The following is a 26,985-nucleotide window of genomic DNA, read 5'->3' as shown; positions in this document are numbered from 1 at the left end:
TCAGCACAAGGCACACACAGACCCAAAGTGCTGCCCTGAACCTGGAGAGTTCTGAGCTGCACCAGCCCCAGAAGCAGACACAGCAGGGCTGAAACCATCCCTGGAGATGCCAGGGAAGACTCCTGGGCCTTAGGTGATGAAGGCAGCAATTAGAGAAGAGCAGCTGTGCCTGGCTTCATCCTGACTCTGGGAAAGACCCCCCAGTCCCACTGCTCAACACTGCAGAGAGGCCACAGCAAACCCAAAGCAGGGACTCTCACAGAGATCTTTTATGAAAAGTCTTTTCCTTAGGATTTTTCCTCCTGAGAAGCTGAGGGGCCTCAAGAACAAAATGTAGACATTGATTATCTGCTGCTGTGGAATGCAACAGGTGGATCTGTGATTGGTCTCATGTGGTTGTTTCTAATTAATGGCCAATCACAGTCAGCTGGCTTGGACAGAGAGTCTGAGCCACAAGCCTTTGTTATCATTCTTTCCTATTCTATTCTTAGCTAGCCTTCTGATGAAATCCTTTCTTCTATTCCCTTGGTATAATTTTAATATAATACATATCGTAAAATAATAAATCAAGCCTTCTGAAACATGGAGTCAGATCTTCATCTCTTCCCTCAACCTGAAACCCCTGTGAACACGGTCACACAGGGACCTGACTGAGAGTCCCCCCTTGCTGGCCCTGCAAGCACAGATCCTGATCCAAGCAAGCACAAAAACCTTGCTGGAGAGAACAGCAAGCCCTCCCCATGCCCTGTGTGCCATAAAGGTGGGGTTCATTGGGTGCCTCCTCACACAGAGCACAAATAACAAACAGGAGATCACCATAAAACACCCAGAGAAAAGTCCTCTCCTCAGGACATGGTGTTTGCTTAGTGCTCATGGCAGGGGCAACAAATGAAAAGTGCAGCAAGAAGAAAATTCCAGACTCCCCCTCCCCAAGAATTTTCTCACATTTATTTGCAAGTCTCAACTTACAGGAGGCCCGGGTGGTCCAGGAGGCCCTGGGAATCCTGGCAGACCAAAAGGTCCCTAAAAGGAGAGGAAAACAGTAAGAATTCCCTTTCAATGTAAATGCAAGGGGATGTGAGGGGTGGCTAGCAAAATATCTCTTCAGAGAGAGGTAAGAGACAAAAATTAAACACTCATTCTTCTGTGGTGGTGGCACATTCAGTAAACGAGGATTAAATGGTGGGAGACACTCACAGAAGGGCCCCGAAATCCGTGTCCCCCTGGGAGCCCACTGGGTCCTGGAGGCCCCTGTTGGACAGAGAGAAGAGCTTTAATATCTGTGCTGACCCTGGCACCCCAAACCTGGGGTACCCAGCAGCTGGGATGCCTTGAGAGGCTGCCTGGAACAGGGGCTGGACAGAGTTAAAGGAACAAAATTGGCATTTATTAAAAGGCCTTCAAAGAATGCACCTTGGGCAGTGCAAGAGCCTGGCAGGGCTACACCCAAGATGGATCCTGGGTCACAAATTCTCAGACTTTTATAAGTTTTGATCCATTTCCATATTGGGGTAAATGTCCAATCCCAGCTCCAGGTGATGCAGTCCCACCCTCTCATTTTGCTCCCTTCAATTCGCTGTTGTTTGCATTTTTTGGGGCTGGAGCTGCAGTGGTGTCCTTGGTTCTGGGGCTGGAAAAGGATTGTTTTGTCTGACTACACTGTGAGGGGAACTTGCTAACACTTCATATGAAATTCAGAGCTCCACACTAATGCAGTACAGAACCAGGAAAACATGAAAGCTCAAACTGAATCATCAAATCATCACTTGGGCTGTCCCCATTTTCCATTCCCCCCAAGGAGCTCCACCTGCACCTCACCAGCAGCTTCCCAATGCACATCTTGCTTTTTACTCCAAAAACTCCCCTGGAATTCACTGCCAGTCTGCATCCCTCAGGCACAGGGCAGCTCCCAGGGGCCCACCAAACCAAAGCTGCCCCAGGGCTGGTCACTCCCACTGCTTACAAGGCTGCTGAGCCTTGGGTTTGCACCAATCCAGCTTCCCCAGGGTGGGGACAGGAAAAAAACCCCACAGGGTCAATGATCTGCAGGACTCCTGGCACAGCAGAAGGACCTGAGCCCTGGGGTGGGTTTGGAACACTCAGGGTATCCAGTCAAATCCAATAAAATTAAGATTTATAATTTATAATATTAATTTATAATTTTTAGTTCTTTAATTATTAATATTAATTTATAATTTTTTTGAAAAAAAAATCTTATTACTTACTGGAGGTCCTGGTAGTCCTTTGCCCTGAAAACAACATTTGAAACAGTGAAAGATCACTCAGAAAATGGGCACACAGGAAAAATGCTGCTAATTTTTTTTTTTGTTTTAAGTTTCCTTATCACTCCCTTGCCCCATTATAATGATTATAATTTGCCATCAGAGCAGAGTTTTGATGAATCCTTTTGCTGCCTCTAATAATTTGTATTCCCTTTCCATCTCTGTTACCTATGAAACATCTGTGAGAAGAGAGATGTGTGGTGGCACAAGGGTGGGACATGGAGAGGAAGAAAATACTCCAGTTTATCTATTTCTCCTTTTTCTCTTCCTTTTAATTTTGATTAGACATTAGATAATGTCTAATAATTGTGATAGCATTTGAAATGTCAGTCTGTATCCCAAGCTGGTTTGCTTTTAGAGAACCTCAGAGAATAAAAGCAGGTCTGTGGTACCTGAACAGGTCACACACACACACATTTAAACATTTCAAACAATATATTCACTCATTCAGGCTTTGATCCTTTTGTTTGGGGTGCAAAGCTTCCCTTCCTCTCTTGGCACAATATTCCACATTTTCAGCACATGAGCTGCTCTGGGAGGTACTTACAGCAGGTCCAGGTGGCCCAGCAGGTCCCAGTGCACCCTGTGGGAATAAAACAGGATAAAAATCAGCAGGGATAAAAGAGGGACCTCCACATGGGGAGCCACCAAGGCCTGCTCTCCTTGACACCAATCTTTGCTGGGAAACTCCAGCAGTGTCTTGCAGAGGCAGGACAGAACTGGAGATGCTCAGCTGAATTCACACATATAAGGACAAAAATATATGGATAATTACTCTGGAAGTCCCAGCTGGCCTCAGATGAATATCTAAAATATCCTCCATGAATATCTAAACGTTCATAACTTGAATTCTATCTACTTGAAATATTCTCATTCATAATACATTCACATTGTAGATCCAATTACTAAGCTTCTTAAAACTATTAACAGAATTTGGATTTGTTCTAGCAAATTTTATTAATCCATCTATTTTCCTTTCAAGCAAAGCCAAAGATTTGGCAGCTTCTGCTTCTTCTCTTGCTTCCTTGGCAATTCCCCCATCTCCTTTTCCCAGTTTGCATTCCCACTCTTAGGCTTGGCTGGGGCTTAGACTGGAATTAAGTCACTCTTGAAGCTGAGAAGCTCCTGCTTGACTGAAGATAAGAACACAGAGAGATCTGTCATATTTGCATTGAAAAGGTCAGAACGAGGAAGACTTCATTTACTTCCTCATTTTGGGACCCCTCCCCATGAAAGGGACCACCGACCCATTTCAAGGAACAAACTACAGATGCTTAATAGCTTTTGAACCGATTACCATTCGAAGTGGGGAATGGGATGTACCAAAGTCATGAATATGCATTTGTATTTTGGGTATTCAATACCTGTATGGACAAAAGGACTCTGTAATCACCTGTAAATCAATACTTTTACAGATAAAAGGACTCTGTAATCACCTGTAAATTGCAGTGTGTATTTGGGAGCTATCCCACAATAAACATCCACTTTCTAACTTTAAACGGTTAGAGAGTTTTTGTCTGTCACAGCTGGATATCGGTACTAGATCAATATCGATTGTTTTTAATAAATCAGGCCAAAGGAGGTTAGAAATGCTTTCCCTTGTTAAGCTTAAGGAGAAAGACACAGAGGACCCAAGGCCTTGTTAAGAGTGGTCTTGTGAGCAGAGGACAGTAATCCAATAAAATCAGCTGTGCTGTGAATGGCAGCTCATTCATTTCTCCTGCTGCAGGTCACTCTGCTCTGCCCCAGTCACTTTTATCTGCAGGATAAAATCCTCACAACTACTGTTGGCTGTAAGGGACCAGCTGGGATCTCCTCCTGCAAGGAAAACATTGAATTTCTGGCACCCCCTCACTTGCACCCTCATTCTGAAAGCAGCTGCATCCCCCCTTTCTGCTTTATGCAACAGGCCAGAAAGATGGCAGAGCACCCAAAATGCCAAACTTTGGCCCTTTGCTCCCTAATTCTGATTCCTTGGAGGGTGTAAGGTGCAGAATGCAGCAGTGAACATTCCTGGTAAAGTAAGAAATTGTGAAATCCCTGAACGAGCTGATGCTACTGCCTTAAGGCAAAGGAGAGACTCTAATTTACATCTCAATTTTAATAACATTGTGTGACTCAATTCGTTCTCCTGGTAACAATGTTCTTTCTGTTTTGATTAGAAAACACTATCATCGTAATTTTTCATTTTGTAGCAATTTACTCTGTGAATAGACAGTTATGGAGCATAGAAAACACTTGATTATTATGACATTCATAAATAGAAGTGAGTAATTATGTTTTCTTTATTGCTTTCATTGGAAAGCAACAAACTTCAAAATGGCCTTTGAGAACTTTGCAATGAAGGACACCAGTACCTAACATGGAAGTCAGGACCCAGCTAAGAATAAAGGGGTTTTAAAATTGAAAAAACAAGTAGACTTGATCTAATCAGTCTTTAAGCAGAAGCAGGAGAAAAGCTAATGGGTGCTGAGAGCAGCAGGAAATATTTAAGATGAAAAACTTTCTGGAAATGTTTGGCAATAAATCATTACTGAAAAGTGGCTTCTGTGAGCCCACTTCCCTATGCTAAGCAGCTTTGCTCTCAGACACTCCAGTTGAAAAAATTAAGCTTATTTTGAAGAAATCAGTGTTAAGCATGAATTCAAACCCACAGCAATAAGTAAACAGCTTATTTCAGTGAGTCCTGCAAGACTGAGATATGTTCTACAAGACAGGGAGGAAAACAAGCAAGTTGGGCTAACAATGCTCCATTAGGAGTGCTAAAGCTTTCAGAGGCCCTCCCTTTCCCCAGGTTTTTATCAGACCAATTAAAGCAATTTCCCAGATGGACCAGTGACCTTGAAAAGCTCCCATAACTGAGGAGGGGTCCCAGCTCTGCCCCATGCTGCCAGACTGCGTTACACGAAATGGGAGAGCCCAGCAAACCCGAGCTCTGCCTGTCTGGGGCAGCCAGAGAGGAATTCCTGTGCCCAAAAACCCTCTGCTCAATCACCCTGCAAGGCAGGAGCTGTGTGCCAAGGTGGGCGCTGCCACCCAGCCCCAAACAGGGCTCAGAACTGCTCACAGGATCCCACGGTGCTCCTGAGCTTCCCTCCTTTAAAAATCAGAGATCTGTTCCCAGATGCTGCTGGGCTGCTGCCACAGAATGTCTGAGAGTGGCCAGGATCTCTGGGGAGAAGGATGGGCACAAGGGGCAGAAAAGGAGTGGGGTTTGTGGTGGTGGTGATGGACACAGGCTGGGAGCTGTGACCAGGATATTTGGGTTCTGCCACTCAGCTTTGCCAGTGGCCACACAGACTTTGCCTGTCACACGGCAAAGGAAGAGGAGCATATCACAAATACATGGTTGTACTGCTCATCTCCTAAAATAACTCACAGATTTTTTACATTTCAGTAAGTCCTTGGGCCAACAAGTGGATTATTGGGATATACTGAACAGGTGACAGAATCTGTACAGTACATGGTTGTACTGCTCATCCCCTTAAATAACTCACAGATTTTTTAGATTTCAGTAAGTCCTTGGGCCAACAAGTGGATTATTGGGATATACTGAACAGGGGACAGAAATCCAGCCCATCACCGCAGCCCTGAGTCCAAGAGGCCAACAAGCCAGCTGTGGACACAAGCCCCATATTGCCATCTGGGAGACAGGAGAAGAGCAATGCTGGATCACAATCTGTGCTGGGAGGCTCATTAATGATTATTCCTTAATGTCACAGGGAGGCCTGAGAGGGGAGATGACTGTGGGTGATCTGAAGGACATCTGTATCATCTCTGGCTGCTGTTCCTCTGTCCCTGTGGTGCCTCTCAGCAGAGCTAGAATATGCAGAAAGCAGAAAAAATCCTTATTTCTTGCTAGGCTGGCTGGGGAACACTATGGCAACTAATAATGCAACCATATGGACAGTTCCAGAAATAATAAAAGGCAAAAGTTCAAACAATTAATACCCAGTGGCATTAATTATAAACAACACAGATCTGCCAACTCAGACTGCCAATACAGGCTAAAATAACTGCATTCTGATAAACTTCACAACTGAGTCTGTTGACTGCTTCAAGAAACTTTTTGGATACTTGAAATATCCCTAGTACAGCCACCACTGAGGCAACCCAAGCAGGTTCAAAGCCATGTGAAAGAAATGTGGATTTCATGCCCTGCCTAATGAAAATCCACCTGGGGCTGCATTTCAAGGATCCAAATATTTTGCAAGGGTTTACATGAGAATCAGCACTTGAATATCACCAATCTACTGCAGAATGTGAAAATCATCCCCACACTCAGTGACAATGAGCATTTAAAGGATTTAGGATCTATGAGGTACTCACACGGTCTCCTGGAGGCCCATTTGGGCCAGGTGGGCCATCAGTTCCTGTTAAACCCTGTAAAAAAACCCAAAATATCAACAGAGTTCCATCTTGTCAGTAACACGTCTCAAAATTGTTCTCATATTCCTTAATTCAGCCCAGAGTTGCTTCTCCTTCAATTTCTCCTGACATGCAAGACATAGATGTGGGTCCAGGACTCCCATTCCTTCTCCAGTAGGCACAGAGAAGTTGATGAGACATATCAGGAAAACTCTCCTGCCTGGGTGAAGGGTTTAAAAAACCTGAGAGAAGATGACAAATACTCACATCCACTCCAGGAAGGCCTGGCAATCCAGCTTCACCTGCAGCTCCAGGCTTCCCTGGGGCACCTTTTGGCCCCTACATGAGGTAAACAGTCAATTATTATCACAAAAGTCAATTATAAGTCAATTATTATAACAAAACAACAGGAGAAACACGGCAAGGATGCAAGGATGGAAGCTCATTTGTTGATGTGTTAATCCTACACCATGCAACATGGGAGAATCCCATGATGAGAGGTGAATCTTGCTATGAATCCATATCCAAATCCTAAATTTCAGTACTTTAGCTCATTCCCACGTGCTCACAAGCTGTTCTTAGTAGGGGTAGGAAGGGATGGGTGAATCTTGCTATGAATGATGAGCTTTAAAATCCTGCATTTCAGTGCTTTGGCTCATTCCCACGTGCTCACAAGGTGTTCTTAGCAGGGAAGGGATGCAGTAAGTGGCCAGAGCAAAGGGCTCTCTCCGATACAGGTTTGGGCACCCCTGGCAGGCTGAGGGGCTGCAGCAGACTCAGAGCAGTGCCAAAAATGACCGAAAATGTCATGTGGCTTGGTGCCATGACACCTGTCCCCATTCAGGTGATGCACAGGCTTTATCTCATTATTATTATTTATCTCATTCATTAATTTAACTTTCATTCTGTTTCTCTGATAGCAATCAAGCAGGAGAATGTGTTTGTCCCCTGAGCATCCCCACCCCTAGGAATTCTGTGGCAGGTGAAGAGGAAAGCAAGGCTGGAAGTGCCAGCTCATGTCCCGTGTCCTTTTGAAAGGAGGGAGAAGTCAATATCAAGTAGGAAATACTTACTGGTGGGCCTGGCAAACCAGGAGGACCTGGCTCTCCCTAGGGGAAAGAGGAAAAAGCGTTAGTGCTGAAGCTTTGCTGACTTTTTCCAACAAGGATGTTCCCAACTGCACTCAAACCTCTCCTCATGCCTTCTCCAACATTTACCTGGCTCAGTCTCATGAGCTGATGCTCTAAACCTGCTGCCCCCCAAGCAGGATGAGCCTGGATAGCCTTTTCTAACACCTGCAGTGGCAGATTTGGGGAAATCCACATCCCAACCCCCAGAGAGAACCACTGCTCCCGAACTTTCAACTCCTTCCAGACATGGTTAGAATTTATTTCCCCTTGGGAATGGCTGCAAATGGGGCAGGGAGGAATCTGGATGGGTGTCACAGCTTCCAAACATTTTCCTGGTGATTCAGGGACCAACTCAGCTTTGCAGGGCACAGTATGAGCTGTGGCACTGCCAGGAGATGGGGATTACACCACAAAGTGAAGAATGAACAACTGTCTTCAATGATTTCCTTCATATGACTAAACTTGGACAGGGAAAGCAAACAAGCACAGCCACCAACTGATTTCCACCTAATCCAATTGCACAATCTGCATTAAACACAATTTTCATACAATATTCAAAAGCACTCTAATTTTTCCTCTACTGTAATAAAAATAAGCTTTTAAGAACAGCATTAAAGGTGTTTGTGAGACAACATTTTGTGAGTCTTTAATCACTTCTCCCAGCTCAACCAGTTGTAATGACATTCAGATGTCACCCTGATTTTTTAATATTTTCTAAGCCTTCTGATGTTGACTTTCGTGTAACAAACTTTCTCACACACTTTCTGTAAATAACTCATTATTTTGCATTCTTTTATGGAGCAGTAGAAATTTGGTAGACTGTCAGTTTGACCGGTGTCATTGGAGAGGTGGCACTGTCACCCTCCAATCCACAGTCACTTTTGAAAAACTATAAATGTTGGAGTCAGAAAATAAACTTCCTTTTTTCTTCACCTTGAGAGCAGCGGTGTGCACTTGTGTTCTTTCATGCCATACTGACATTCATATGTGTGTGAGTGTGGACTCCAGAAAAAAAATTTGTATTTTATTGTTAGGCCCCAAAAGAGGCAAACATTTGTGAAGAGCAGGAGCTTGACTGGAGCTTGGTTTCCAACTCATCCCACAGAAAATCACTTTGTGTCCCTGTCCAGAGGGTACCTGCCTTCCTGGCTTTAGGGTAAATACACTGAATATTGTGAGAGCTGTTGTGGGTGAGCAGAGGGGAAGGGGCAGCCCTGGGAGGAGAAAATCTCTGTGGAAGAAGGATTGTTATTAACAGAGCAAGGCTGGAAATAAAACACCATCCCTCCCACCATGGGGCAGGAGGTGAATGCAGAACTGTGGGATTTACAGCAGGTTTCTATATTTACTGGGAGGGCTGGGGGCAAATCCTTCCAGCCTGGAGCTGCTCAGGATTTATGTCCTGCACCCCTGACTGACCAGAGGGGCCCTGAACAGAGGCATCTTTATGCTCTGACTTGCTGAAGCAACTCCTTCAGTGTCCTTTGCCCACAGCTTTTCCATAAATAGTTTTATCATAGCAGGCTGGGGAAAGTTCCCTGCCCAGGAAATGAAAGGAGCAGTTCTTTGGGAATGAAAAGGCAGCTGGAAAGGGCTGCAGGGGTGGTTTGCTCCTTCCTCAAGCACCTGGGACTGCCAGCCCCTTGCATTTCTCCTTTCCTCTGTGGTGGGAATCTGCACAGGGAGGTCACAGCATGAATAAAAAAATGCTGAGGACCATCTTAAACCTTGATCCTGTGGTGGTGGAACCCTGCAGGAGCCCCAGAACTTCAGAGAGCTGAATCCAAAGCCTAATCAGGGCATGCACCCCCAATGCCAGGTCACTGGGAATTAGAGCAAGGGCTGTCAGCAAAAGGAAATGCTCCCCTGGTGCCATGGGGAAGTTTTCTCTTTCTCAGCAAGTCAAGGCAGGAGACAGAAAACAGAGGGGGAAAAAAGAAAGCTTGATTTTTGAAAAGTGACAATTGCTTATTAGCAATTTAGGGAATTACATCTCCAGAAATAATTCACAGGAACTTGTCACTAATTCTTTCCATCAAAACATGCTGTTTCTAGTCTTGGGAGAGAGATTTTGCTTGTTACTGGGTATGAAACGAGAAGCTTGTTAAAGGCTTTAATTATAAAATATTTCAGAGGGACTTAATGTTGCAGCTCCCCCTGAAAGGCAGGGATGAAAGCTGGACCTTTGAGAAATTGTGCTGGTGGAGTTCATCCAAGGAGATCTCCTGAATAATTCAGCTGCATGCTCCGCACCTCTCAGTGCTCACAGCTGATGGTAGGACACTGCTGAGCACCCAGCTCAAAGATACCCAGAGCACTTCCATATCACTTTCATCCAAGGTCACCTGTCACACTGACCTGGCTGGAGTGGCTTACAGAGTTCAGGAATACAGTGCAGAAAAATTTCAATTGCAATTGAAGAAAAAATCTCAGCAACAAAAGAAAAATGAAAAAATAGTTTCACTCTGCAGTGGCATAATTGACACTGCCACTCAGGATCCACATGACCCTTCCCATGCAGCACTAGGAAAATGTGGAATTTTATTTACCATCATTTTTTGGAGTGTACTGACACAAAAAGGGCAGCTCAGAAGCAGGGAGGCTGTGTGACTCTGCTCAACACCAGGCACAGCCCAGCATCTGCTCCTGTGCAACCCCTGAAAGGATTCCATGTCCTGCTGAGGAGCAGGAACCATCCTGGAGCCTTCCTGGGCAGCCAGACCACCTCACCTGAACAGGGACCTGACATCCTCTATCCATGCAAGGGATGGGCTTCAAGTTCAAATTAGAGATTATTTCTGGGCAGCCAAAACCCCAGGCTGAAGCTGGGACTGCAGGGCTTTGCACCTGAAACACTTCACCCAGCCTTTTGATTAATTAGGGCTAAGTTCTTCTCATTAATTAGATGTTGTTATTTGATTCTGTCCCACAGGGAGCCTTCCAAAGCTTTTAGCTGTGGATAAAAGGTGAAGGTCCACAAGACTGACACCTCCCTGGGCTCCTGCTTCCAAGAGCAATGAGAACCATGCTGGTGCTGCTCCAGAGTTAAATATCCTGTAGAAAGCAGGAACTGAAAAACTATGAGGTTTCTTTCCCATTTCCTCTCTGCAGAAGTTGAAACTTGAAGTCTGAAGGGTTTCATCCTTCCCAAACTCTTCTTTTTGCTTCCACAGTGGATCACAGCCAGCCTTTCCCAAAGTGTGCTGGCCACAGCAATGCCCTGCTGAAAACTGGAACCAGTTCCCTTTGTCCTCTTCTGGAGTGTCCCCTGAAGCCTTTTGTGACACCACAAAAAGCACCACCAAAACCAGCGCCACCAAAAAACAACGCCACCAACACAAACCACAAAAAACCAGCGTCACCAAAAACCAGCCCCACCAAAAAAACAGCCCCACCAAAAAACGGCGCCGCCAAAAAACGGCGCCACCAAAAAATGGCGCCACCAAAAAGCGCGCCACCAAAAAGCGCGTCACCAAAAAACAGCCCCACCAAAAAGCTCACCACCAAAAAACGGCGCCACCAAAAAATGGTGCCACCAAAAAGCACGCCACCATAAAACGTCGCCACCAAAAACTGGCGCCACCAAAAAATGGCACCACCAAAAAATGGTGCCACCAAAAAACAGCGCCACCAAAAAATGGCGCCACCAAAAAACAGCCCCACCAAAAAGCGCGCCACCAAAAAACGGCACCACCAAAAAATGGTGCCACCAAAACCAGTTGGAAGATGCCGAGGTGCCAGCTCTGAACGTCTCTCTCGGAACCACAAAACCAGAGGGAGATTCCCAGGAACACAGACTCCTTTAGCCAAAAGGACACTCAGAGGAGCAGCTGGAAATCAATGAGGTTCTCTCTTCAGCCCAGCCTGGCTCAGGAGCTGCAGGGAAAGCTCCCCACTGCAGGCACAAACACTCCTTGTTCACCATGTACCAGGGAGTGCATACATTTATTTTTTTTTACCTCCTTATTCAAAAGAAAATGGCCTGCATGGAATGAATGGATTTTTTCAAGGTTGCTTAAGGGCCCAATTCCAATAAATGCACTTCAGCTGAGCTTTAAAAACCCCTGCACTATTCCATAGGCAGCTCAGAGAGACAAGAGATGCTCAAAGTGGAAATTGAAGCAGGAACCCAAATTTTGCATTTGATGTGGTCTTGCTGAAGGTCCATCTGATGCTCATTTTATCCACTGCCAACTACAGGACACAATTCAGTCCTTATCCAACAGATGCACAGAAGCAATATTTTTAATTTCTATGGAAACACAAATTAAAAGTAACAGAACAAGATTTTCTCCTCCATTAAGTCCTGGGTTATGTAGTTTTCTCCCTCTGCAGAAGGTGTAAGGAGCTGCCTGATGAAACAAGGGCTCTTCATTTTATTTGCCTTTTGGGCCACTACAAACTCAGGTCTGGCAACACAAGAGTCAGATCCTGACACATCCTGTGCCAAAGTGAGGGATAACCATGATGACAATATTGAAACAAAACTAAAAAGAGAAAAGCAGTGTCCAGTGTTGCATATTTGAGTCTCTTGTAGCCTCTCTAGACATGGAGATACTGTGAAGCATCACATAAATCTGTCTTTGAACTGCTGAACGTGCCCTGACCCCACACACATCATACCTCTGCACAAAAAGAGAAATATTCCACTTTGCAAGCAGGGTCACAAACCCCTGAGCCCTCCCTGGGGACAGGGGATTGATCCTGCAGAGAACCTGCTCAGCACCCCACGGGCTGTTCAGCCTCCTGCAGAACAGGACAGGATTTCCCAGGTCCTTCCCCCAGGGATGCCCAGAGGATCTGCAGAGCAGGAGCAGCTTCCCTGCCCAGCCCTGGCCCAGCCAGCCCTGCCCTGCCCCACTCACATCAATGCCGTCCTTGCCAGATGGTCCAGGGGGTCCTGCAGGTCCAGGGGGGCCTTGGGGTCCAATTCTTGGAAAGGACTGGGGAAAAGTGAGAGACAAGAGCTTGTTTTTCCATCAGAAGGAACACACGGGCTAGATCAGAAATCATTGGCAAAAATCCTACAGCTTAACCCTAAATCTGCACCCCCTGCCAGCCTGGGTGGGCTCCAGAGCAGTGCAAGGCTCTTTGGAAAACCCTTTTGACTGAGCACATCCCCAGCTCCTTTTACTCTACTGGCAGTGCAAACTGGTCACTGGGGAGCAAAGAGATTTTGTTGTATAGGAAATTGTTCTGACTACAGGCACGTTTTGGGTTGGGCAGAGGAGGAAATGCAAAGCCCAAGTGCTTGGTAGAAATAATGAATTTATAGCCCCAGTTTGATGGGTGATGGCAAAGCCAGGCAGACACCAACGAAGACTGGAGAAGAAAGTTTCCTTTCTGAGCAGGGTGCCCCCTGAAAATCTGGGCTTTTGGAAAGGTCTGAGGTGGGGGAAGGAGAGAAAGGTCCAATAAATGACTTCTGTATGGAGAGGGCTCCAGAGAGCAGCTTACTGCAGCTTCAGGGAACAAAGGTTTCATTGTAGAAGTAGCTCTGCTCACAGCAGAGTTCTGAATTCCCAAGCCAGGCTGTGAAAATTCCTCACTAACAATGAAAATCTCATTGAGGAGTCACTTCCCCAGACAATAACATTAACACCAGACAGGGAAGTTTAATGCAGCTTCATGTCTCAAGTGAGCAAGGGTTAAACATGCTGTAAGTGTAAAATTTGAAAATTGATTGAGGGAATGAGTAAGAAACTCTGATTCAGATAAAGACCCAGATCAGATCAGTTTCACTGGAGATCTGTTATTTCATTGTAAAAGCAAACTGTTTCTCTTGAATCAACAGATCTGTCCTTTCCAAGGCTTCCCCTCTCATAATTGTAGTCCTGGATGGGAAAACACCACTTCTATAGAAACAGAAAGCAGCAGTTTTTACACCTACCCACACAGGTACAAACCCAGGTGCACATTTGTCATAAACCTCAGAGTAATACCTGCCTATTGCCACGTTTCACCCCACAGGTACAACACACACTCTATTTTACCCATACAGGTTTCCCCCTGAGCACGAGACACAAATGAGGTTTCTCACCTGAGCTGATGCTGTGGCCAAGAGCTGACACAGGGACAGGAGCCCAAGAGCAGCGATTCCAGCCATGGTGCCCAGGCTCTGCCTCTCTCCCTTTCCTCCAGGCTGCCAAACCCTTTCTCCTCCGGGGTCCAGCAGATCCCTCCTCCTCCTCGGGGCTCTCAGCTTACAGAGCAGGGACTCCTCGCCTCCAGATAAACCTGTGGCTCCAGCTGGAGCAGGGAGAGGGGCTGAGCTTGGAGGAGAGGAGGTGGGAGAAGGAGGGGGAGCAGCAGAGCAGCTCATTCCTGCCCCAGCCTCCTGCTCCAGGAGCCTCTGGAAGGGCTGGGCTGGGAGCAGGGACACAGAAGCACAGCTGGGATACTCCAGCAGCAAACACAAAGCTGCTCCTTAGCTCTCACCTCACCCAGGATATTTCCCAAAGTCCATCACCATCCCTGTGCTGGACAGGTAAAAAGAAACACAGGGGGAGTTTTTCAGTGAATTTTCCATTTTTCACCTAACTCCAGCAGGGACATTAAGAAACCTGTGACAGTGCACGATACCACAGAGAAATGCACTCACTGCTTAGTGAGGTGCTTTGTTAGCTCTGAGGTTGTTCACATCTGGTTTCAGGGGTTTTTTTTAGGGTGATCTGAAGAGCACGGACTCCTTGAGAAATTATGAATGCTAGTTAGAAAACACAATCACAGACAGATACAAGGAGGAAGGGAAAAGGAGGAACATTCTCAAAGGCACAAAGAAATATATGAAATGCTGTAAGGAAGGAAACAGGAGAGTTCCCTACCTGGTGACCCCAAATGGCAACAGATTCATGAAGATGCATCTCCTGCAATGAGTTTCACAATTCCCTTTATTGATTAAAGGCAATTTCATCCAAAGCAGGGCTTGGATGTGGGGAGGAATGGTGGCCAGACTCCTCAGGGCTGCAATGACACAGCTCATCTGGTTAGGAACACAAGAGAAGTGGAAAGTGAAAGCTGAGGAACTGAAATACCTGATTGCAGCTTGGCATCTGTGCAACAGGAGGCTTGTAGGAGCACACAGTGTTTGTGTGACCAGCTCCCCAGCAGCCAGGATTCCTAGAGCTTTGCAGAGGGATAAAGGGCTCAGATTTTCTGAGTTCCCACAAGGTTCTGTGGAATAGTTGGGGACAGAAAGGCAATGTGTGTCTCTAAGCCTTCTGATGGCTCCAGAGTTACTGGAATCCTTTATTAGACACCCCAAATCCCAAAGAGGGAGAGAGCTTTGCACAGCTTGTACCTCCTCCTCCACACTGAGGCCAGCTGGGGCAGGAGGGAAGGCAAAGGAGACCCAAATTCCTCAGCCACACCTTGTCCAGAGCAAGCCAGGGCTGGGGGGCTGCAGCAGATGAGGCCTGCCCAGGACCAGCACTGCAAGGGCCCTGGGAGTGTTCACCTTAAACACCATCCCACATCCACAGGGAGCACAGCTGAGGGGACACAATGGTTTAGAGGAAATTTTTAATCAATTACCACAAAGACACCCCTGTTCTTGTGTCCTGAAGGGAATAAAAACCCCTGAACTGAAGCTCCCACAGCCAGGCTGGGCAGGAGCCCCAGGGGATGCTCCAAGCAGAGTCCTGGTTTGCTCTGCAGAGCACCACAGCACCTGTGGGAGAAGAGCTGCAGAAGCAACACAAAACATTCAGAAACAAGCAGATACCCCATGCCTGGAGGTGGTCAAAGCCAGGCTGGATGGGGCTTGGAGCAACCTGGTCCAGTGGAAGGTGGAGGTTGGACCAAGGTAAGGGTCCATTCCAACCCAAAGCATTCTGCAATTCTATGATTTCCAAGCACATCATTAAACAAGCAGCATGGGGGGATGTTTTCCTCTGAAACATTCACTGGACAAGTTTTAGAGGTGGAGGAAGACTGGGCAGCACCTCCACAGGGAAGAACAGCAGCTGTGTGCCATGGTGAGCCCAGCAGAGCACCCTCTTGTTGGGGGGAACCAAGCAACAGCTCATGGCTCCAGGGGGGTGGGTAAATACAAGGTCATATCCCACCCTCAAAGATGAAAAAATATAAAAGGAAACTGATATGCTTTCAAGTCATGCTTTAATAGGGGAATTAACATCACAGACTCCGTGATACAGCTCTGAGTGCTGGCAAACACCTGTGAACTCACCACACACACCTACAGCCAAAAGTGAACCTGGCAGGAGAGGGAAGGGCTTGGTTTGAGCACTCACTCCAGGCTGGGGATCAGAGTGAAATCCCATTAAACACAAAACCATAACAAGATATAGGATCTATGCCCCAACTGAGCACATATTCACAATGAAAATTTCATTAAATAAGAAAATTACTATAAATCTGTACAAAAGCCACAATTAACAATTCTTAGGAATCCGTTAGGAAAGAATTTTCACTCAACATCTTCAAGTATTTCCATCTGTAGTTAAGTGTAGTCTTATTGGCTATTTACCTCCATCTGTTCTTAAGAAGAAAGAAGTATTTTAAAATATTAAAGCCTTTTTTCAGTACATGTGTGACCATGAACATCAGATGTTGGGCTTGCAGACTTTTATTCCCACACACACATGTGGCATGCTGGATCAGAACCTACAGGCTGGGAAGGCAAATCACCCCTCAAATTCCTTGAAAGATAAAGCTTCTTAAGAGCTGTAGCAGAGAGGAAAAACATTGACATTGCACAAGCTGCTGCATCTGCTCTCTGGCCATCTCCTACACAAACCAAACAGCACCAAACAACCTCAAAACCAACCCAAACAACCTGAGCAAACAGCAAGTCCAGACCTTCAGGCTGTTGGAAACAATTTCCTCTGCTTCATGAAACAGATTCTCTGTTGTAAATTTTTAGGAGTGAAGGTGCTAAACTGTTTTAATGCTCTTCCAGACCTGTGGAGTGTGTGCAGTGTGGCAGAACAGCTGACAGGGAGGTCAGGAACAGAGGCAGGCAAAGAGCTGGCAAGGTCTGAAAGTAAATTCTTAAGGGCTGGAAATAAATGAACCAGACAAGCATAGATAGCCTCTCCAATTAACGTTTCAATTAAGTGCCCCACAAAGCCCAGTGGTTTCCAGACATGCTGCACTGGAATATGCCCTGGCTGTCTGACATTAAAGGCAAAGCAATCCTGCCCTAAGGAGGAAACTGGCTGGATCTGACACATCAAACCTCAGCCATGGGCCTGCAGGAAAGAGCCCCCCCAGGCCACTGCAAATTACCAGCTAAAGCTGAAAAAATGCACTGGGAAATATCTGTGCTGCTTTGGCAACTGAGAAATGAGAGCCTCTGAAACAGTCATGGACAAAAAAATCTGTGGAAGACTATATAAAGTGGTTGGAACACACGGGGAAGGAAGAGCAGCTCTGAACAGTTTTATGCAAAACCTGGAGCTTTTTCTCTTAGAAAGCAGCAGGCAATTTGTAGTCTTAACTCCAACAAGAACTACAAAGCAACCTCTGTGGGGATAAAGAGAATTCCTCAGCACTTTGCACCTCAAGAGAACAGAATCTCTACACAAAGGTTTACACTGGTCAGAGACACATTTTGGCTACAGATCTATCCCAGTCTAAAGCCAAACCTACTTTCCTTATAGGAAGAGAGGCAACTACATTGACATCATGTGAAATCCATATACTCATCTCTTTTAGAGAAACAGCAATTCTGCCAGGAAAACTCCTGGGAAGGTACAGCCTTTCACAGTAACAAACAGAAGTTACACAGCAGTAGAAAGGCCTGGCAAATTAGGTCATGCTGTCTTTACATTAAAAATCATGTCTTTAATAAATACTTAGGTAATTCAAACAAGGAGACAGATCAGTTTTCCTCTTCTCTTTCAGTAGGGACATAACCAGAATCAAAGCAAAGTGCAAAAATCCCCGTTGCTCCAAGATAGCCCTGAACATCAGATAAAACCCAGCAACAGGACACAGCCTGTCCATGAAGATGAGTAAATAAAGTTTTCCTCTTTAGGGTAACCAAGAGCTGGATCTCAGTGAGTTTACTACAGATGATGAAAAATCATGGAAGAGTGAAAGTGAGACAGGGGCCAGCTGGATCATCCCAAAGTTTATTCAGTTCTCCAAGCCACCAAAGCTGGCTCCCAGTACAGGGCAGTGCCATCTCTGCTGGCTCAGGTGCTCACTGTGCTGCTCTCACTCTGCTGCTCCCTGCTCTCCACCAGGCTCTGCTCCATTCTCAGAGCCCTCACCTTTTTCTGGTGGGACCTTAGCACTGTTTTCTTCAGGACAAGCGCGTGTCATGCTCTGCTCATGACTCTCTGGAGCTTGCTTCTTCTCTTTGTCTTCTGCTTGCCCTTTTTCACCTGCCTTTTCCACCTTTTCCTGCTGTCCAACCCCACCTAGTTCACTTTTACCCCCCATGAGTTTGCTGTTGCAGTGGTGCTGATCACCCCCTGCTGAGTTTTGATCTCCACTGGACTTGCAGCCATCCTCGACTGGAGCAGTGCAGCCAGTCCTGGGGGGCCTGGAAGCAGCTGGGGCTCTCACAGCCCCACCATCTGCATCACCACCACCCTCCTTCTCACTTGGCACTTCCACAGCTGCATTTTCCTCACTGACACCTCCTTTTCCAGCCTCACCGTTAGCAGCAGCTGGATTTGCTTTGGCAGCAGAGGCTGAGGGCCCCATGCTCAGGTTTATGGCCAAGTTCACTTGTTTGCCTCTAGATGTTTTTTTATCAACCTTCCTGCGTTTCACAGCCGCGTCCGCGGCCTCCGGCGCCGCTGGCTCTTTGGTGCTTGAATCATCTTCCTTCAGAGCCTCCTGATCCTCCTCAGCCTGGGAGCCTGGCTCTGAGCAGGGGATCTCTGCATCAATTGCACACTCTCCCAGATTATGGGAAATGTTTTCAATATCAGCAGAGTTTTTCAATGATCCGTCGCCTTTAGCACCTGCCAAACCTGCATTCAGTTTTCTCTTCTTGCTCTCCTTTGTGCAATCATTCTCTGCAGAACCCTGCCCTTCTTCAGCTTCATTTTTTAAATCCTCTTCCTCCAGCTGGCCAAATGAAGCTTCTTTCTCTTCTTCATCATCTCCTGCCTTCAAAACACATTTGCTTATCTTCTCCTTTACATGTTCATCACTCATTGCAAGCTGCAACTCCACAGCATCTCCAGCTTTCTGTTCCACCTCTGAGCACTGGTTCTGATCCTTCTCCACAGGATCACATTTCTGACACTGGGTGTCCAGTTTATCCTCAGGCCTTTGGTGCAGCTGTGCCCTGGCAGAGCGGGGTCGGTACTTTTGGAGTTTGTCACGAGGCCCCCACACGAAGCTGCTCTGAGGTTTGAAGTGTTGCCAAGCGTAGTGGATGAGTTCCCTCCTCTTTTCTTTGCTCCTGACAGTGAACAGGAAGTAATCCAAGGCACTTCTCTTGACATTTGGTAATGTCTCCTCCACAAGAGTTTCTGTGAGGAAAAACTTCACCAAGTGCACTTGATAGTTTTCATATCCCATCTCCCCCAGGCACTTCAGGATGCGAGTAATCCTCAAATTGTTGTGGCTGAACCTGGAGAAAACAGAAAAGCAAAGCTATCAAGGGAAAGCCTTACAAGTCACTGTGAACCTCTGGGACATCTGGAAAATGTTTTATCACTTACTGACTGTGAGCCATTAAAGACTGTTTGACAATGCAAATGGGAGCACAGATGGGCTTACTTTAAGGCACTCACTGCTGCTGTTTGCCTTCAGCAGGTCCTTCCTAACCCTCCCTGGGTTGACAGGATTCATCACCAGCTGCTTGGAAAGGTTTTGGCTTTCTCAATCAGCCACCAGTAGGTAAGAACCACCATGTTGGGGCAGATACTGACAGAGAGCCTGTAGTGTTGAGAATACAGGCATGAAAGATGCTGCCAAAACCTCAGGACTGAAGCTAGACACAGCTGGTTTTTCCTTTTCTATTTTAGTACTTGACAGACTTCAAGTTGTTTTTTCTTTTGTGATTATGCTCTCTCCTTTCAAGGTTAATATTACCAGGAAGGGTTGTTACTTACTCCACAAAACCTGCAATAATATAAAACCATCCCATTTGCAGAGCACTTTTCACACAAGGACTCACAGCATTTTGCACACATTAAGGGTGCTTCATAAACAACCAGGGAACCATATGGAAAGACTTCTATTTTGTAGCTTAACAGAATAAAAGTTAAAAATACTTTCACTAGATAACATTTATCAACAAAAGTCTCCATTCCTCTATGGCTGGGGATTTCCTAGGCTTAGACTTTGTTTTCCCCTTCAAAGAAGTGCCTGGCTGTAGTAAATGCTCAACAGCATCAACACAATCACCTGTTCAAGTTTTCAAATCGTTCACGCCAATTCTCTGCTCTCTTAAGTTCTCCAGTTTCTTCATTGACGAGGTTGATTCCATAAAATCCCAGCATGAGCTTGTAAGCACGTAAAAACCTGTCCATGACTTCCTTGGACTTCCTAAAGGCCTGAAAACAGGACACAGCAATTAGAAAAAAAAAAAAATGCAACTCCTTAATTACCTGCACCAGATTAAGGGCACCTGAATTCTAAACAAGGGTTGATTGCATCATTAGCATTTCACTGCTGACACAAGACATGCAAATGCTTCACTGTGAGCTCTGTGCACACTAAAAGCCCAAGGAAACAACAGAAAAAAACACTAGACTTCAAATATAAGGTATTTAGGGGAAATATTAACAGCCTTCAGATCTCAAAGAAGAAAGAGACAAAAGCTTAAGATAAATACCTGGATTTCTTGACAGGTGAGTGGCCTGGCACGCCAGTTCATCCCATGCTCACGTAAAGGGAACAGCCTGAAGAGAAAGGAATCTTCAGGTCAGATGAGCAAAGATGACATCCAACCCAGGGTACCCAACTTGTTAAAACCAAAACAGATTCCAAAATCTGTGGTATCACAGGTAGCTCTTGGAGAACTCCCATCCTTAGGGACACAGAAGTTTTGTTCTAGTAAACTCCTCCCATAAAAGTACTGTTTACACTAATAACAAAAAACTTTGCCAATGTGGATCTCTCTCTCCTTGCCTTAACTCTGTGCCACAAGACCACAAATGATTGAGATCTATTGCCACAGCTGCACTAGAAACCTGTGCTTTCAGGAGTTCTAGTGCTTTGCTTCCTCAGGAGTGCATCTCAATTAACTGAAGCAATTTTGGGCCATGTGTGAAGCCAAAATCAGTAATACAGATCCACTTGACACTTACAAGGGGCACAACTAGAGAGGCATTGTATTCATGCAAACAATTTACCACTGTATGTAGGAATGGTTTTCTTCCAGTGTTTCATACTTGTCCCCCCAAGATGAGAGCAGAATTTCAATATGCACACCTGCAAGGAAAAGGAAAAGGTCAGGCAAGAAGTGATACCAAAATAAAGTTAGCCAGTCAGTCACTCCACACAGCTCACTATCCTAACCCAGATATTTACACACAAGCATTAACTCCTCCAATAAGACAACCAGCCAGAAAAATACCTTTGTTTCCTACCACCAGAATACCAAGGAAAATACAGCAGGAATATTTAAAAATTGAAGTTCTTGATGGGTTTTTATTGGTTTGGGTGGTGGTTTTGGTTGGTTGCTTGGTTTGGTTTGTTACTGTCTCACATGGATGAAACTACTCTCTTATCACCCAGCTGCAGCAGATGGCATCAAGCAGCCACCACACAAAGCACTCACCGTGGGGCACAAAAGCAATCTCATTTTTGTAAAAGCTTAAGTTCCACATCTCTTCATCCTCCTCATTCTCTGGTTCTTTCAAATCCTGGAGATGAGAACAAGAAATGAACAAACAACAACCCTTTAAAAGGCAATACTTCCCTTTGCTTTCCCTCACATTCCCTACACATTTCAAGCTAAATCCTCCAAATGTGCTTTGGTAAGTAGCAGCTTGTTTCTGATGCACCCACATGCACATCATCCCTTCCCCCTCACAAATGAATCCTTGCAAGGTGCTGAGCCTGTAAAGCAAAGGCAAAAAGGAGCTCCCAGATGCAGGAAGAGCTCCTGCAGCAGGAGAGGTGAGGAGCAGCCCCAGGAGCACCTACTGGGTAATGGTTTCTGTATCTCTGCAGGTCTCGCGCCGCGGTCCAGTTGCGCCTCCCGCTGCACTGCGGAGAAGAGACAGAGCAGAGACTCAGAATAAAATCACAAAATCACCTTCTGCAAAATAAAATAACATTATATAATGCCCTGACTGAATTCAGCACCTCACACAGGTTCCCCTGCATGTCCTCTGCACTCCCAGCACCCCCAAAACCAACCAGACTGGTGCTGTAGCCATGTCTCTGCATTCCTGAAGACAAATTTAAACTAAGAGAAGATAACACCATCTCCTGCCACCAAAATACTTTTTTTTTCCCTTCTCATCTTATTAATCAAGGTTTTTATGTTTTATGTATATCTTTTGTCCCACTTGGGTTTGCCAATGGAAAAGATCAGAACAAGCTGGAGATCCCAATATGAAAATGGGATTGTTTTTCCCTTAACTCAAAGGTTTCAAAACAAGACATGTCTCTGAGTTGCTATAAACCCTAGTGAAGACAGAGACTAGACCTTAAAATTGTAGAATTTAGGATGCAGAAATATCCCTTGAATTCAAGATTCTCATTCCCTGCAGACCTTGCTGAAATAAAAGTTTTCTTCATCTTCGCTTTATGCTCAAGATCAGCCTTGCTGATTCAGACAGTGGATAGCACCAGAGCCACATGGTCACATGAAATATTTATTTTATTGGAATTCTCTTCCAGTCATAACCTTCATTATTACCCATCTTTCCATGTAACCAAATTTTATGTCAAGCCTACCTGAAAACTCCTCCAAGACAGCAGTGAGGAATTTGAGCTTTGATCCTGCAAATAGAAAACATTTAGTTGAAACATTTTGAAACCAAACTTCACTAAGAAAATAAAAAAATAGATACAAAATGAGAATACCCACAGCAGTGACTCACAGGATCCTTATTAGTTGCCAAGTGACAGATTTACCTAGTTACAGCTGAATTCACTGTATTTTATGCATAATTCAAATTGCTACAGAGAAAAACCTGTGGTGCCACATGAAAAGACACCAGGTTCTCATCACAGATGTGCTAGATTCATTCCAAGTGTCACATTTAGACAGAACTCACAAAGAACAGCTTTATTTCCCCCTCTGAACTACTTCATGCAAATAGAAGTTCTAAGTATGCCTTAGCTTAAAGTGCATTTTAACTGAAATATATACATATTTATTTATTTATACATTTGATTACCTCAGTGATAAGGGATTTTGTTACATTTCACAAGCAACATAGACAGGTGCAATCTTGCTGAGTGCTGAACCATCCTATCCCAAACCATGACAGGATTTTATTACAGTGTTCTGTGAATTGAGAAGCACCAAAAGGAACAAGACTGCTCACGAACAGAAGGCACCCAAAGCACAGCACAGCCAGGGGGTTCAATGCCAGCTCACAGAGAAAACAGGGAAGTTGGGAAATGGGTGTAAGATGTGCAGAATCTTGCAGAACAAGCATTAAATGAAATTTAGAAGAAAGAAGCAGCAAAACCTCCCCCAAGTTATTTCATAACCTGATTTGATATTTCTTAACATCACATGCACAAGAGAGAAATAAAATAATTTTCAAACACTGATCACTAGTTCATTAATTATTAGGGCAGGAATTAGTCTACATCTGTAAGACATTGCTGTAAGGAAGTCACCCATTCAGTTATCCTGATGACAGTCATGTGGCATTAATGACAATTTTGTTCCCAATTACCAAATAATCCCAGAAATTCTTTACATTTAAGGTTCTTAAGTAACATCCTTGAACACAGCCAGGTGGGACAGGAGAACAGCAGACTGCTCCCACTCAGAAAGAGAAGGGGTTTGCTGAAGAGTCATTGAAGGCACACAGACAGGTGCAATGCCATGGTGGAAGAGGCTGTAGAAGGCTTGACCAGAAGGAAGCCAGGTCCAGAGAAAAGACAACCTGGAGCACAGCAATCCAGAGAACAAGATGGGGAAGCAAAGAGAGCAAAACTCAGCTTTGCTTCTCCAAGCAGGTGCTGTTCCTGGGTCTCTACCAAAATTAAGGCCTTTCTTTCCAAGTAAGAAACACAAAGGCTGAAACCTCTCTGTAGAAATCCAACACCTTTTTGTCTCACAGCAAAACTGAGTGGGTTTCACACTCCAAACCTGCATCACACCAGGCACAACATGCATTGCTGTGGGAAAGGCAAAGGGAAGCAGAGAATATAACCAGGAGAGGTGACAGAAAGGGGATCTGGATGAGAAACCAGCTGGAAAGCTGCTGGAACCAAAGGGGATGTGGATTGTGAACAAGGCACAGGAACATGAAAGATAAGAGTCCAGAAGAGTGATTGGAACCTTTTGTTGATGCAGATTTAGGAGAAGGCAGGCCCATGGGTTTGTTATTAAAACAGCTGATCATGAACTCCAGGCGTTACAGCAGTCTCTGAGGGAACTTCTTAAAATGAACACAACCCCCAAAGTTTTCTAAGCTCACCCACAGAAGCTGAAGGCACTGAAATGCAAAAGAGCTGGAAAGACACACCTGCAGGAACTTCAGGCTATGAACACTCACAGAGACACAAGTGAAATGCAAAGACAGAAGCAGAACTTTGTTCTGAAAGCCCATAGTGAAAATAAAAATAAAAAACTCTAACCTCAATACCAAAGAAAGACTTTATCTGCTTCAGCCATAAAGAAAACCATCCAAGCTGAGGGGAGAAGAATGAGAATTAGTGTAAAATAAGCAGAAGTAAGGAACAAGTTTGGGAAATTGATCCATGCCTTGGACAGGCTGCAAAGGCATAAATGGCTAGCAGAAGACTTACTGCTTCTTTGTGCATTCATTTTCAGTGCCCTCAAAATTTTTTGGACACTGCCAGAGAGAGGTGCCTACACATTCACCACCGAAGGAAGAGCTCCTATTTAAAAATGCAGAATTATATTTCAAGGCTGTCTCAGAGACAACATCCTCCTTTGTAAGGCAAAGCTGGAGAAGTCCACTCACTGGAGTGAAAAAATGATCCTTGCTTTTACAGTTGTCACCATCCAGAGTTGCTCTAAGGAAAACAAGGAACCTGAAGAACAAATACATTCAAACAGAACAATGGGAACGTTCTGAAGTTATTAAAGCTTGTGAAGTCCAGCCACATACAAAAGAAAAGTTGATAAGAGTGCACTCCAACGGTGCAAAAAACTTCAAAGGAAATCTCTGCCTCCTCCCTTCAGAATTACAGCTATTCCACCCAAAATACCTTTGGCCTTTCCTAGATCTGTGTGCACAGATAATTTACTGTTCCTTCAAAAGTGGTTATTTCTATTTTAATGCTTATGAAGGAAAAAAAAAAAGAAGTTTAATTAGAAACTCTTTTAAAAAAGTATATTAATTAGAAAGCTTTATCTGCCTATTTACATTCTAAAGATAAGGACGAGCTGCAGAAATGAAACTCCAAGTGAAGCAGTGGTTTCCCTTTCCCAGAAAGGGGAGGAGTTAAAGGATTGTAGCGTATTTTTCCTGGGAAGTACTGAAAAGGATAAAGCTCTAATTACCAAAGCAACGCTGGAGAAGAAATTACTGACACCCAATGTCAAACTGAAATCCACTGAAACAAACAGAAACCTCAGATAAGACTAACAAATTCATTTTATTTCAAATAAATATTATTTTAAAGCACCAGACACATGTGTTTGTGTTTTGCAGCTTGCTCAAAACTGCACACGTACCTCGAGTTTTTTGGTTTTCAGAATTGCTCTACACCCGCTGCCTAAGAAATACAACACGTCTACGAGAAATAAAGAGTTACAGCTCATTTTTAAAATTGAGCAGATGTTATGTAATGGATTTTTATTGATGGCATGACAGAGCCACCACACAAAGCTGAGGATACCAACCAAAAGCTTAAAAGAACATCAATGCCATAACATCAAACAGGCAGGTGCCGCACACCACCTGTGCTTATGGGATAAAGCACCCACATAACGGGGAACGGTGGGGAAAAACAAATTAAAATTACATTGCCTAGCTCATGGCAATGTAACCGATCTTGAGGAGACATGAAGTGACAGCACCCCCGTAAACCCTGCTCCTCCAGGAGGATTTGCTTCCCCAAGATGAGGACAAATTCCGTGGCGCGGATGCCCCGAGGGCCGCGGAGCCTCGCCTGGCACCGAGCGGGCAGCGAGCAGCGGCTGTGCCCGGGAACGGGCAAGGAAGGGCCGGGAAGGGGCTGGCAGGGCTCCCTCAGGCCGTGCCCCGCAGGCTCTGCTCTGTCCCCTGTCCCCACACGCACCTGGCCGTGCCCCGCAGGCTCTGCTCTGTCCCCTGTCCCCACACGCACCTGGCCGTGCCACCTGCCGCACGCCCGGCCCTGCCCCGCAGGCTCCCCCGCATCCTCCGGCTCCTCCGCCGCCGCTCCCTCCGCCTCGCCTCCGCCGCCATCCTCCTCCTCGCCGTCCTCCTCATCCTCCTCCTCCCCCTCCCAGGTGGAGTCGTACTTCCAGAGGTTCGCCTCGTCCTCCGCCTCGTCCTCCTCCGCCCTGAGCGCGAACCAGGCCGCCATGGGAAGGCGAAGAGAAAGGGAAAGCGAAAGGGACCGAGATGTAGCGGCGGGACCGCCCGCCCGCGCGCACAAAGCCCGGGCACGTGTGGGGGGGAACGGGGGGACGGAAGCGCGGGCACGCCCCGCCCCCTTCCTGCGCCGCCGCGCCCCATTGGCCGCCGCCCGCGCGGGCTCTGCGCCCGCCCGCACCGCGCCCGGGGGATCCGGCACCGCCCGCGGGCCCCGGGCGGAGCGGAGGGAGCGGGACTCGGGACGGGGATCAGAGAACGGCATTGCCGGCCTTGTACAGAACAGGGATCAGAGAACGGCATTGCCGGCCTTGTACAGGAGCAGGGATCAAAGAACGGCATTGCCAGCCTTGTACAGGAACAGGGATCAGAGAACAGCATTGCCAGCCTTGTACAGGAGCAGGGATCAAAGAACGGCATTGGCAGCCTTGTACAGAACAGGGATCAGAGAACGGCATTGCCGGCCTTGTACAGAACAGGGATTGAAGAACAGCACTCCCAAAGAGCCAGCACTCTGAAAGCGAAGGGGGCAACAAGCAAAGTGTTTACATTTGCTGATACTCAACTTCACATCCAAACAATTAATAA

The 26,985-nt window shown here is 45.8% G+C and overlaps 2 protein-coding genes across 2 annotated transcripts in view; both read right to left on the bottom strand.

Annotated features, from left to right (window-relative positions):
- The window catches only part of COL9A3 (collagen type IX alpha 3 chain), a 35,792-nt gene extending 21,906 nt beyond the window's left edge, over positions 1 to 13,886 (bottom strand). The window contains exons 1-9 of the mRNA XM_059480789.1: positions 13,821 to 13,886; positions 12,646 to 12,723; positions 7,724 to 7,759; positions 6,918 to 6,989; positions 6,612 to 6,665; positions 2,830 to 2,865; positions 2,226 to 2,249; positions 1,198 to 1,251; positions 970 to 1,023 (exon numbers count right to left, since the gene is read on the bottom strand). Coding sequence (XP_059336772.1) covers positions 970 to 1,023; positions 1,198 to 1,251; positions 2,226 to 2,249; positions 2,830 to 2,865; positions 6,612 to 6,665; positions 6,918 to 6,989; positions 7,724 to 7,759; positions 12,646 to 12,723; positions 13,821 to 13,886 — 474 coding nt within the window. The remainder of the gene's footprint in view (positions 1 to 969; positions 1,024 to 1,197; positions 1,252 to 2,225; positions 2,250 to 2,829; positions 2,866 to 6,611; positions 6,666 to 6,917; positions 6,990 to 7,723; positions 7,760 to 12,645; positions 12,724 to 13,820) is intronic.
- A 1,995-nt stretch (positions 13,887 to 15,881) lies between these two features.
- On the bottom strand, positions 15,882 to 26,389 carry OGFR (opioid growth factor receptor). The gene is made up of 9 exons (XM_059480759.1): positions 26,168 to 26,389; positions 24,488 to 24,541; positions 22,622 to 22,666; positions 21,863 to 21,925; positions 21,495 to 21,579; positions 21,067 to 21,145; positions 20,547 to 20,613; positions 20,117 to 20,265; positions 15,882 to 19,337 (listed from the first exon to the last, which is right to left on the bottom strand). The coding sequence occupies exons 1-9, from the start codon at positions 26,387 to 26,389 to the stop codon at positions 17,963 to 17,965; spliced, it is 2,139 nt and encodes a 712-aa protein (XP_059336742.1). The 3' UTR covers positions 15,882 to 17,962.
- Positions 26,390 to 26,985: the final 596 nt, after the last annotated feature.

The sequence above is a fragment of the Ammospiza nelsoni genome, chromosome 12, assembly GCF_027579445.1.
Source record: "Ammospiza nelsoni isolate bAmmNel1 chromosome 12, bAmmNel1.pri, whole genome shotgun sequence".
Taxonomy (NCBI): Eukaryota; Metazoa; Chordata; class Aves; order Passeriformes; family Passerellidae; genus Ammospiza; species Ammospiza nelsoni.
Note: the sequence above shows the minus strand (reverse complement) of the source record. Positions and strands in the feature narration are given on the sequence as shown.